The sequence below is a fragment of the Epinephelus moara genome, chromosome 18 (genome assembly GCF_006386435.1).
Source record: "Epinephelus moara isolate mb chromosome 18, YSFRI_EMoa_1.0, whole genome shotgun sequence".
Lineage (NCBI taxonomy): Eukaryota > Metazoa > Chordata > Actinopteri > Perciformes > Serranidae > Epinephelus > Epinephelus moara.
Window position 1 is genome coordinate 12,232,805 of NC_065523.1, and position 12,086 is coordinate 12,244,890.

The 12,086-nt window shown below is 37.6% G+C and overlaps 2 protein-coding genes across 2 annotated transcripts; both read right to left on the reverse strand.

Annotated features, from left to right (window-relative positions):
* Positions 1-657: 657 nt before the first annotated feature.
* Positions 658-2,390, reverse strand: LOC126405281 (protein NATD1-like). Its single transcript, XM_050068939.1, has 3 exons — positions 2,166-2,390; positions 1,262-1,380; positions 658-1,181 (listed from the first exon to the last, which is right to left on the reverse strand). Exons 1-3 carry the CDS (start codon positions 2,317-2,319, stop codon positions 1,065-1,067), a joined length of 390 nt encoding a protein of 129 aa, XP_049924896.1. The 5' UTR covers positions 2,320-2,390; the 3' UTR covers positions 658-1,064.
* Positions 2,391-3,020: 630 nt separating this feature from the next.
* LOC126406005 (dehydrogenase/reductase SDR family member 7C-B-like) lies at positions 3,021-11,937 on the reverse strand. Its single transcript, XM_050070099.1, has 7 exons — positions 11,784-11,937; positions 7,916-8,093; positions 7,694-7,806; positions 6,519-6,729; positions 6,305-6,397; positions 5,103-5,261; positions 3,021-3,701 (listed from the first exon to the last, which is right to left on the reverse strand). Exons 2-7 carry the CDS (start codon positions 8,076-8,078, stop codon positions 3,496-3,498), a joined length of 945 nt encoding a protein of 314 aa, XP_049926056.1. The 5' UTR covers positions 8,079-8,093; positions 11,784-11,937; the 3' UTR covers positions 3,021-3,495.
* Between the last annotated feature and the right edge of the window lie 149 nt (positions 11,938-12,086).

Below are 12,086 nucleotides of genomic sequence, written 5' to 3' on the forward strand. Positions count from 1 at the left end.
AATATGATTGTACTCAAAACATACTTCTCCACTGGGGCAAACAACTCCACCAAATTCAATTAAAACCTACATTTTTATTCAGTCACCTCCGAGTGTCACGTCTGTTATATTTGCGCATCTCTTTAATTTTTTGTTCTTCCCAGAGGCATCATTCGACATATCGTACCCTGCAGACAACCTGACACTGAGTTATTATTTCTCCTGCTGTGGTGGCAGAAAACATCTCATTAGGCGGCGAGGATCCAAGATATAACATGCGATTTCATCTTAGATTCTGGGCTCATGGGGACCTCGCAGCTTAAGGAAAATTCCAATTTCTTATGAAATGGGTGTTGTTATTTTTTTTTACATTTTTTGCACCATGATATTATCTTGTCATACAGCAATGCAGTGACGATATGCACTGTATATTAATATTCATATAGTTGTTGTGATTGGCCATCAACACTCACACGGGAAACAACCCACCCATCCCCTGATAGCAAAATACTCAGTGAAGAGAGACTGCATTTTAATTAACAAATACATCTTACAAATGCATTGTTTTGTTTTTAATGTGCAGACATTATCATTAACATCATGCCTTCATAGATTTGTCCATGTCTTCTCCTGATATTAAACAATTAATAAATATTACTACTTTGTGAGAAAATCTACACAGATACAGACACAATAATTAAAAAAGTGCAATCTGATATAAAAAAAAAAGGATCAATTTGCTTATTTCAGATTGAAAAAACGAAAAACTGAAATAAAATCAATATCACGCAGAAACACCATCATTGAACCCTCAGTTTCTTTTGAGAGATTTTGAGTAAATTTACTCATAATTAATAGGCATTACATTTATGTTCATTACAAAGTAATAAAAAATATACTGTCCCTAATTTTAACAGGTTTAATCAGGCATCTATATAATTTGAAATATAATGTGAATTATGACTTTTAGATGACGCAGATACGACATGTTTCACATCCTCCATTTGGCCTCTGCAGCACAGCACAGTTATTTACATGAGGTTATAGTTGATTTGAGGTAGAAGTACTGGACCAACAGGCTGCAGTCAAGTGATGATGAGTTCTTTATAATTTTTTTGAGGGTTTTCTTCAATGTATTTGTTTATATACCAACATGAGATATGAGCCTTGAGGTTTTCTTCAACCAGGAAGTCCATGGCAGCCTGCAACAGGAACATTAAATATAATAAAAACATAATTACAGCTTTTTAAAACCAACTGACGCCTGAAAAGTTTAACTTACCTGTGACAGCACTGCAGCAACACCCTGGCCCCTGTATGTCTCTGGTACATAAGTTGACATTAAGTCCACCTCTTTCTCTCCAGTGAATCTGTAGTGCAGCACCGCACAGTCATGGCCACCTGCAGACGGAGGAAAAGAAAGACCAAATTGAATCTACTCGAATCATAATAAACATAACACAGCTCCTTGGGACATCGAAGACAAAAAGGGACCCCAACATGAGCAAATTCAACATCCAAAATCAGCTGTTCACTATGAATTATTGAGTATTGAATTACATTGAGTATTTATTGAATTAACTATTGGGTTTTTTTTAATTGTGGGAGCAATTACAGCCTCTTTTGTTTCATTTTAATGCTGTGTTGGACATTAGGAGGATGTTAAATTTTGCATGAGGCCCCAAAGAGCCCTTAGCTGCCCCTAGATTAACATATTGATAGACATTTTTAACAACACCAAACTCCCTCCAAGAATAACATTATTTAAGTGGCCCCCACTTGCCTACTTCAGCTATACTACTGTGGCCAACTAGTCAAAAATGTTCTGAAATGTATTGTTATGGCATACATAATGTATGCCGAACTGTTAGGCGGCTGGATGGAAATTGTATTAAGTACACGTCATGCAGATCAACAGTGCGATCTTTGCCCTTGGGCAAACTCACATACAATTACTAGATTTCTAAATTAAGTTTCGTTGACTGTTTTCTTTCCTTACAGACACAACATGGTCAATATTTGAGCAGAACTAAAAAAAAAAACGTGTAAAGAAACTGCTGCACACTCTAACAGTAAATTATTCCATTACAAAGATTTGTGTTTCAGTAGGCCACGCATTGGGCACCGGGCTCCCTTACAGGATCTCCCCCAGCACCAGAGCGTCACCCCCGGCTCTCTCTGCTTACCAGCCCCGCTGCTCGGACAGACGGTGAAGCGCCGGTTCTGTCGGTCATGTTCCACCGTCAAACTGCAGCCGGAGTTTAACGTGCTGAAGGCGGCCGAATCATACCTCAGTCGGATATTTAACGCAGTGAGTCTGGACAATATTTTATAGGCCATTTATACATGAGAAACACACGTAAGACTGAGCAGCATGTAGTAGTAATTGTAAAGGTTGACCACTAAAGGGCGCCACATGCACATAGGACAATAATTAACTTCCTCATGACCTTTCCTTGACCTCTACACTACATAACAAACAGGTTACACTGTTTTTAAAATGTGGCTTCCACTGCTTAATATGTAATTATTTATTACAGCCACCATGTCATAATGAGAAATGTTTCATGACAACAAATGTACAGAATGTAAGTCTGTCTGTTGACGCTTCACTTTACAGTTCTGTAATTTACAAATAATTTTCAAGAGAATGTTCTGGAAAGAGCTGTGTAATTTGGTATTAATTGCAGAGAAGACAGCAAAATTATTCCATCATTACTCTTACAAAAAAAAATCAATTGTAATTAACTGCAAGCATAACCAAGAAACATTCTGATAAAAACTGAATGATGAAATAAATATTTTGGGTTTGGTTTAAATTGAGCACTTATTAAAAAAATCAAAATTTCTAATATAATTAGTACCAAATGGACCTGTAAAAGAAAAAAGAAAAAGAAAGAAAAAACATTTTCTTTTATCAGCATGTAGTCCTGGTGCCAGCACTAAACTGTAGTGAAAATGTAATTTTAACTAGAAAAAATAAATAATAATTGTAATGATATGAATTAAGATAGAAAATAACTTTCACAAAACTTGGGCTTACACGACATAAATACTTTTATTCATGTTCTCAATCCACAAATACAACAACAGATACAATGTTTTCTCTACAATCAACTATTTTTATGTAAATTCTGCACTATAATGATCATTTTATGTTTGTTAACCTGCAAAATAAACAGAATACAACTCTTTCTGATGGACAAACTATGGGAAATCAATGTATAACTCTATATGACATGTACTTCTGATGTCACTTCAACCTGTTCTTTACAGGCCAAATGCCCTATGGACATTTTTTTTTTTTTAAATCAGCATCTCTACAAGTTTAAGATGATATTCCTGTCAAAACATTTAAAATCCGCACTTAGATGATCTGAATGCAGTCTGGGGGTTCACATCTGAATTGTAGCCTAAAAGAATTAAAAGGAAAGCAGGCAGTTTTATTATTTTATGTTGTCTGCATGGATGAATAGGCACTTGTGAGTAACTTCATTGGGCTGTACACCAGCAGCACTACATGCTCTCAGAGGCAGCAGCGTTGTTCACTCCTGCAGCCATCACGGCGAAGAACACATTAGGGAAGAAGGATCTGGTGTAGATGGCCACCTTTGGGAGCGAGGGAGCAATTACCACCTCCTTCCTCTTGTTGCTTAGGGTCTTCACAATCTCAGCCGCTGCCTCGTCAGGAGAAACGCCGAGTGGTTTCTTTGTGTACAACACTGCAAAGAGCAGAGACATAATAAGGTTTTTATTTATAAAAGTATTTCGACAACATCATCTCAGTAACTTTAAACTTAACCAAAGTTTACATTTTATATACACATATATCTATTTTATATATTTGTTGTATATCAGTGGTGGAATTTATCTGAGTACATTTATTGTACTAAAGAACGTAAGTCTGATGTACTTGTGATTGAATGTTTCTATTTCATGCTACTTTATACTTCTGCTCAACTACAGTACAGAGGGAACATATTGTACCTTGTACATCACCACATTCATTTAACAGCTCAAATTACTTTGTACTCTAAAGATCAAGATTTTATACATAAAAATATGATCATTCTGTAAAAATGCAGGTATATTAATGATACTTATACATTCATAAATCAGTACTAATGATATGATACATATAACACTTTTATTGGGGTCATTTTGCACGATGATTACTTTTACTTTTGATACTTTAAACACATATTGCTGGTAATAACTGAGTACTTTTACTCGAGTATGATTGTGAATACAGGACAAACGTTTGTATTACTTGACGTGTAATGGAGTTTTTTTAATTGTGGTATTACTACTTTTATTTTAGTAAAATATCTCAATACTTCTTCATTTCACTGTTTTCTTTTTCTTTTTCTTTTTCTCTGGCTATCAAATAAAGGTAAAATGCAAAAAATATATATTATATATAAATATAATATATTTTTAAATTTATCAAGTCATGTCTAGATATAATAGTTGTGGTAAATGTGTCTAAGAATATTTTTTTTAATTTTTGTTTTTATGACCGTCTCATTTTTGATTTTATAGATTTCTTTTTTGTGTTTTTTTCCTGGTAGGGATGGAAGATAAACACATGTTTATACCAGGGCAAAAATCAACTAATACAGTTTAAAAATTAGCACCATGTAAGCATGATAGGTGATGAAACTCGGCTTTAAGTCCAGAGCTACTACACGACAGGCCTCGAGATCAGGTAGTCACAGGTATAGTAGATGTAAGAGTCACCTTTCCATTTCAGTTTATATTGATCAGTAAATGACATAAATAACCTGAATGTATTGGCACACAGTAAACCTAGGGCTGCTGGCCCCTGGTGGTCTGGGGTCAATAATGCAGGACGTAGCTCAGAATGAGAAACATAGTGATAATTTTGCCTTTAAGGAAAGGGTCAGCTGGCCACCAATAATTCGTCCTCTGTGTGCCACAAATACTCACAGAATGCATCAAATCTGTCCTTTTATTTGTCAAAGACCAAAGTGTTGTTAAAGGAAAATCTGGTCCTGATGATGTTTCTCGACCAAAGGGCAAAATCAATCAGAATCATCCTCTAGGGACCGTGAATATACGGTAGTTATCAAGGTAATACATGTATGCATGATTTCACTCACATGACCAGATGGATTTGGAGGCGGCTGCGTCTGCGTTTTCAGACGATGCAGAGGGGCTGATGAAGGTGTGGTTGATGGTGCTGATGGAGATGCCGTACTCTTCCACTTCAGCTCTCAGGCAGTCAAAGAAGGCCTGGACTGCATGTTTAGAGGCTGCATCTGCAAAATAACACAAAGTAAAACACAGCATCTTTATAATATAGCCATGTACGCCCTAATCACTACTTTTACCTCATATGCCTCTACTAAGCTCTGCATGCGGGATAATGAGATGATTTTGCTGAGTCTGTTTCATTTTTCTTTGCCTATCATACACATTATTGTTATTGTTTTCACTTTTATTATTTATTCATTTATTATATATGTTGTTATAGTATTTGTTGTATAAAACATTTGTATTACTGCATTTCTTGTGTCAAAAAAGCAGGTCTATAGCCATGCTAATGTCTCTGTGAGGCTGTACTTTAGGCACAGCGCTGCTTTGAGCTAAATGCTAACATGCTAATGTTTAGCAGGTACAGTTCTTACCATGTTCAACATCTTAATTTAGAATATTAGCACTTAACCTTAAGTACAGCTGAGGCTGATGGGAGTGTCATTAGTTCTGCCGGTATTCAGTCATAAACCAAAGCATTAATCCTGCTAAAAAATGCCGACCTGATGATGGCGCTGGATGAAAAGTCAGAGGATCACCAAAGTCTTTTGTTTTTTTATCATGAGGGGGAATTAATGTGTGAACTAAAATCTTATGGCAATTCATCCAGTAGTTGTTGAGATATTTCAGTCTGACCCCAAGCTGTGGACTGACCGAAGAGCCAACATTACCATCTCTGGAGAGGTGTTGCTAGCACGGCTAAAAATGTAGCAGTAGTAACCACAAAGTCATTCCTCTCGTTTATTAGTTAAGGGGATTAGTGGGACTTCATTAGAGAAAGGTCGACTAATAAGTGCTTTGGGGCAGTTGTGGCTCAGGAGGTAGAGTGGTCTGTCCAATAATCAGATCTGCAGTTTGATCCCCAGCTCCTCCAGTCCATGTGTGTCCTTGGGCAAGATACTGAACCCTAAAATGCTCCCAATGGCTCCCATTGGTGTGTGAGTGTGTGCTATACAACTGCAAGTCCATTTTCCACTTTCTGTACCCTAGACCCTCAAATAACAATCATACTGTAAATGTATTTCCCTTCATAAACCTCTGAACTCACATGCAGTGCGAAAAGGCACGGCTATTTTCCCCTGGATGCTGTTGACCAGGAACAAGTGACCAGTTCTCCTTGAGATCATAGAGGGCAGCAAACCTGAAACAGAAATGTTACAACTCACTTCAAAGCAACAACAACAACATCAACAACAACAACAACAACAACAACAACAACACTGTTATACTTTTACAGACTGAAATGTGTTTCTATCATCTACCTTTGGCCAGTGTGGCTGGTCCAAAGTAGTTGTTGTCCATCAGTAACTTGTCTATCTCCAGAGACACAGTCTGGGCGGGTGCTTTGACCTTCATACTGCTGTTGAAGATGAGGATATCCAGGCAGCCGTAACACTCCAGGATCTCTGAGATCACATCAGGCATGCTGTCCATATCTCCAAAATCCAGCAGCACCAGTTTGGAGGGAAACGTCTGGGAAACAGTGATAACAAGGAGGTACCTTTAGTCAAGTACAGTTTTGAGGTACTTGATCCATATTATGCTAATTTATACTTAAATTCTGCTACACCTATCTGTCAGCTGCAGTTATATTGATAAAGTTTAAACCAGTGGTTTCCAGCCTTCTTTCCTTATGACTTACGTCTTAAGCCAATTTTAGACCAAAGATTCGTGACAAGACGAAACCGTTCTAGAACGTTGCAGAGAAAAGTTGCAGTGGTGTGAAGTGGCCGTCTGAGCTTGACTCAAGCTGGTCAAATCGCTGGTGGCTAGTTTTATAATGTATTGTCATCTGTTTCTAAAGCCTATCAGCTTATAGTGAAGTCTGCTGGTCAAGTCATAACCACAGACGGCGTGTTTGCCTGCTGCTGCAGGTGCTCTGTCCCCACCAACCCCCCTGTTTCCATCCTCACACACACACAGTCATTGACTTATTATTTGGCGCTGCTTACTTGTATTATTGTGGCATATTTATTATGAATACAGTCCATCTGATGTTTGTTTGGTGTATGTTTTTCACTGTTTCATCACTACTACAAATGCAACCATAGCCAGTATCTCATATCACTATCCTCATTCATATTTTAAGAAGCTACAAATTATATTCAGCCACAAAATGAGTCTGAAAAGCTGCAAATCATGACAGAAGAAAAGAAAGTTGTTGCATAGACATGATACACCATCTAATCTAGTTGCATTGGTGTGAACTGGCAGGTTTTTAGAACGATGCCGAATCGCGCGTTGAAAGTAGTCGTCTGTTTTAACTCGTCTCGTCACAAATCTTTGGTCTGAACGGGGGAGGGGGGGTCCAACCCCTACTTTTACTGTTGATACTTTGAACATATTAAGCTGATAATTCTTCTGTACTTCTACTTGTCAGATTCTAAATGCAGATGTTCTTCTTGTAATCGAGTACTTCAGTATATGGTATACTCACTAAAGTTGGGTCTGAGGCGTTTGCCAACTCATCTGCAAGTTCCTCAAGTTTCTCCCAGCTCTTCCCACAGAGGATCAGCCTCGCTCCTCCTTTGTGAAACACGCCTGCACATTCTGTTGATACGTTTATTTTTAAACGTTGAAAAAAAGACGATAAAATCAAATGGATGATCAGAGTCTTAGTACTTTGCAGAGTAAGTTCTTATTTGTTTAAGGATGTTACCTTTCCCAAGCCCAGATAAAGCATCAGTTATAACCACCACCTTATTGCGTACAGATGTTTTGGACAACAGACCCATAACAACACCATAGAGGTAGAAAAATCCAGCTGTCAGCACCACTACAAATGGCACCAGGAGAACAGTGGTGGTCCACACTGAGTCCATGTCCTGCAGGATGTCCTGAAAAATGGGCAGAATTAAAATAAAACAAAAGGACATATATCTTTGTTATTGCTTGCACATTTTAAATGAATAGTTCAACATTCTGGAAAACACGCTTATTTGCTTTATGTTAGATGAGAAGATTTACACCATGCTCAAGTGGTGTCATCTCATCTAAATCTGGGGAGGAAAGCAAATAATTGTATGAGTATTAGCTAAAGGTATTTCTTGTTAAAGTATGCTCAGTGATTTGAACATACTTCATAGATGGAAAATGATTTCTCTGATGATGGGGATGAGATGAGATGGGATGTCAAAGACCACTTCGGATCTAATGAGTATGATTTACATGAAAAAGGAGCGTTTCATACCCAAAAGCTCTCCGGCTCCGTAACATTGGAATCCATCTCACCCTCTACAACCATTTTTAAATCTAACTATGCTTACAAGTCTGAAATAAAAACAGAGAAGGCATCTTTTAACCATCTTCTTACATTAGTAATCGAAAGCAAAGAGTAAATGATAAATACTGCATCTTGAATGTATCTCTATGACATTTGTGCCTACTGGATTGTGTACAATCTACAGACAGTCATTGGTGCATGAGATAAAATTACATTTCTACATCCAAAACTGAAAATAAGATTTGTTTATATGAATTGTTAATGTAATTATAATTCAAACATAGATGACACAAAGACAGGCAAAACAAAAACAGAGAGAAACAAAAAAACACACACAAAAGAACCACAAAGATATACAAAACTAACCACACAGTATTGCAGAATGACCACAGACCACAGAGACACATAACAACGTCAAAGAAAAACGAAGTGACTATAAATTAACAAAAAAATATTACAAAGACATATGAAACCACCACAAAAAGACACAAAATGACGGAGAGGAGGAGAAGGAAACAAAACTACTATAAAGACAGGCCAAACAAAAACAAAGAGACACGAAATGGCCACAGAGAGACGCAAAACAACCACAGATGTAAATAAGAGACACAAAACATCCACAAAGGGACACAATGTCATCACAAAGAGACAAAAGTCCTACAAAAACAGGCAAAACAAAAACAGAGACACACAACAACCACAAAGACACACAAAATTACTTTAAAAAGACACAATATTACTATTCCCTCTATTAGAGACACCAAATGACTGTATATGACTGTGAATAATCATTAAGAGACGCAAAACCACCATAAAGGGACACAATGTCACTACAAAAAGAAAAAAAATACTACTAAAACAAGCAAAACAACCACAAAAAATGCAAACTGTCCAAAAAGACGCAAAACGATCACGAACAGACACAAAGTCACTACAGAGAGATGTAAAATTACTACAAAAAACACGCAAAACAACCACAGACATAAATAACTGCAAAAAGAAACAAAACATCCAAAAAGACAAATAAAACAACTACAAAGAGGCACAAAACAACCGCAATGGGACACACACAACAAAGAGACAAAATTACAACAACAATAGGCAAAACAAAATGAAAGAGACCACAAAAAACCACAAAGACACACAAAACTGAAACCCAGAGACAAAACAAACCAAACAGACACAAAGTCACACAGGGACGTAAATATAGACAGTGCAGGCAGTGCGGTTGCACTGGGGCCCATTGGGTCGAGGGGCCCGTAGAGAGTGTGGGCCCTTACAAGTGATTCAGATTGCCACCTTGAATTTATTCCTGTGTTCAAAGAGGAATACTGAAAAAAAAGAATGTGCCTGATTTAAAAATGGTGCCACTATTTATGTCCTCAAAAAGGCAAACCCATGTACAGTACATCATGGTTTATTCTTTTATTTATTTATTTTTTAAATAGTCAGTAGCTAGTTAAAACAAAATAATATGCTTTTCCTACATACGCTTCAAAATCTATAAATAAACTATAAAAACTATTCAATTAAATGTATGTAAATGTTGTCCAATCAAGTCTCTATTTGTGTCAAGACAATACATGCACAATAACGTGCTCTAGGGCCCATCATTGTAGTGTGCACTGGGGCCCGTCGTAACATCCTTATGCCACTGAAGTCACTACAAAGAGACGAAAAATTACTACAAAAACAGGCAGAACAAAAACAGAGACACAAAATGATCACAAAGTGACATAAAACAACCACAAAGGGACACAGAGAAAAAGAAAATACTACTAGACAAGCAAAACAGCCACAAAAAGACACAAAATATTCACAAAGAGACGCAAAACGACCATGAGCAGACACAAAGTCACTACAGAGACAAAAAATTATGACAAAAACAGTCAAAACAAAGACAGAGACACAAAATGACCGCAAAGAGACACAAAGCGACCACAAAAACATGCAAAATAACCACATACGCAAATAATTGCAAAAAAATACAAAACATCCAAAAAGAGAAGCGAAACAAAGAGGCGCAAAACAATCACAGTGGAACACAATGTTGCAACAAAGAGACCACAAAAAAACACAAAGACACACAAAACTGCCACACAGAGAAACAAAACAAACAAAAAAGACACAAAATGACCAGAGACACATGAAACGAACATGAACAGACTCAAAGTCGCTACAAAGAGACATAATATTACTACAAAGAAGGCAAACAACCACAAAGAGACGAAAGAGACACAAAACAACGGCAGACATAAATAATCACAAAGAGACACAAAACAACCATAAAAAGACACAATGTCACTACAAAAGGAAAAAAATACTACTAAGACAAGCAAGACAACCACAAAAAGACACAAAATGTCCACAAAGAGGCGCAAAATGACCATGAACAGACACAAAGGCACTACAGAGAGACATTAAAGTACTACAAAAACAGGCAAAACAAAGACAGACACACAAAATAACTATAATAATTACATAAGAGATGCAAAGCAACCACAATGAGACACAAAATCACTTTAAAGGCGGCAAAATGACAACAAAGGGAGCCAAAACAACTGCAAAGAAAGCAGGAATTACCACAAAGACAAGCAAAATGGCCACAGAGAAACACAAAACAACCACAAAGAAGCTAAATGACCACAAAAAGACACAAAATGACCACAAATTTTGCAGTTCTTGCTCCCATGGCTGGGGAGGCCTTTTACATGTCTGTGACTAGGGGGCCATTGTCTCATGATCTGTCCATGTGTCCATGGTGTCTGTCCTTCATACTGTTGGAGTCACAGAGTATCTTTCATAACGGCTCTGGAGAGACAGTCTTTCCTTCATAAAGTGTAATCTGTTGGAAACTGCTTGACAAGGTCAGTTTTTTGTCATCGGATGATAAAAACTGACATTCACATGTCCTAGATTTGTCCGACCAGGAATCTGAAGAGAACCTTTTGGTTTAGGTTTACCATGCCGAGCAAGCACCGGCTGTTTGTCTAAATATAAACTGCCCTAGAAATAGATACTGTATCTCTCACAAAGACTCAGTGCCACAGAGTAGTTGCCACATTATTCCTCAACAGAGTCAAGAGATAAAGAAACATAATTAAAACCTGAACAGGACAAAATATACAGAGCACTTTTTATTCCATACAGCAGCTTTGTAGAATAAAATTGAAGATAAGATCAAAGTGTTAAAGCCCTCCAGTCAGTTAACAAGGTGTCCCGGCACCTTGCACAAGTAATGGAGAGCTGGACATATCTAACTGACCTCAGTGTTGTAAGAAATGAAATCCCAGCCAACACTTACTGCTTCTCAGGCCTCTGCAGGTGCTCTGGACCCTGGGTGTATTCGTCTCCTGAGGAGCTGCACGCCTCAGCAGCTCATTCACAGAGCTCCTCTGACATGACAGCCTGCAGAGCTGCCAGAGCAATACTCTGGGATTTGAGCTCTTTTAATAGCAGCACAGCTGAGTCAGTTATTTTCCATGTATGTTGTCGACATGTTATGTTTAGAGTGACAGGAGAGGGGGCTGCTGGGAAAGAGAGGTGTTTCCATTAGCTGTTGTTTGGCTACATTTGGGTTAGATGCCAAGAAAAACACCTAGAGTAG

What these genes read in the sequence shown, in the direction of transcription:
- LOC126405281 (XM_050068939.1), bottom strand. Translation starts at nt 2,319, where the DNA reads ATGGCCTATAAAATATTGTCCAGACTCACTGCGTTAAATATCCGACTG. An exon ending in CTGTCCGAGCAGCGGGGCTG is followed by an intron (nt 1,381 to 2,165) that starts GTAAGCAGAGAG and finishes CTCCGTCTGCAG; the next exon opens with GTGGCCATGACTGTGCGGTG. An exon ending in TTGCTGCAGTGCTGTCACAG is followed by an intron (nt 1,182 to 1,261) that starts GTAAGTTAAACT and finishes TTCCTGTTGCAG; the next exon opens with GCTGCCATGGACTTCCTGGT.
- LOC126406005 (XM_050070099.1), bottom strand. Translation starts at nt 8,078, where the DNA reads ATGGACTCAGTGTGGACCACCACTGTTCTCCTGGTGCCATTTGTAGTG. An exon ending in ACGCCTCAGACCCAACTTTA is followed by an intron (nt 6,730 to 7,693) that starts GTGAGTATACCA and finishes ACTGTTTCCCAG; the next exon opens with ACGTTTCCCTCCAAACTGGT. An exon ending in CGTGCCTTTTCGCACTGCAT is followed by an intron (nt 5,262 to 6,304) that starts GTGAGTTCAGAG and finishes GTTATTTTGCAG; the next exon opens with ATGCAGCCTCTAAACATGCA.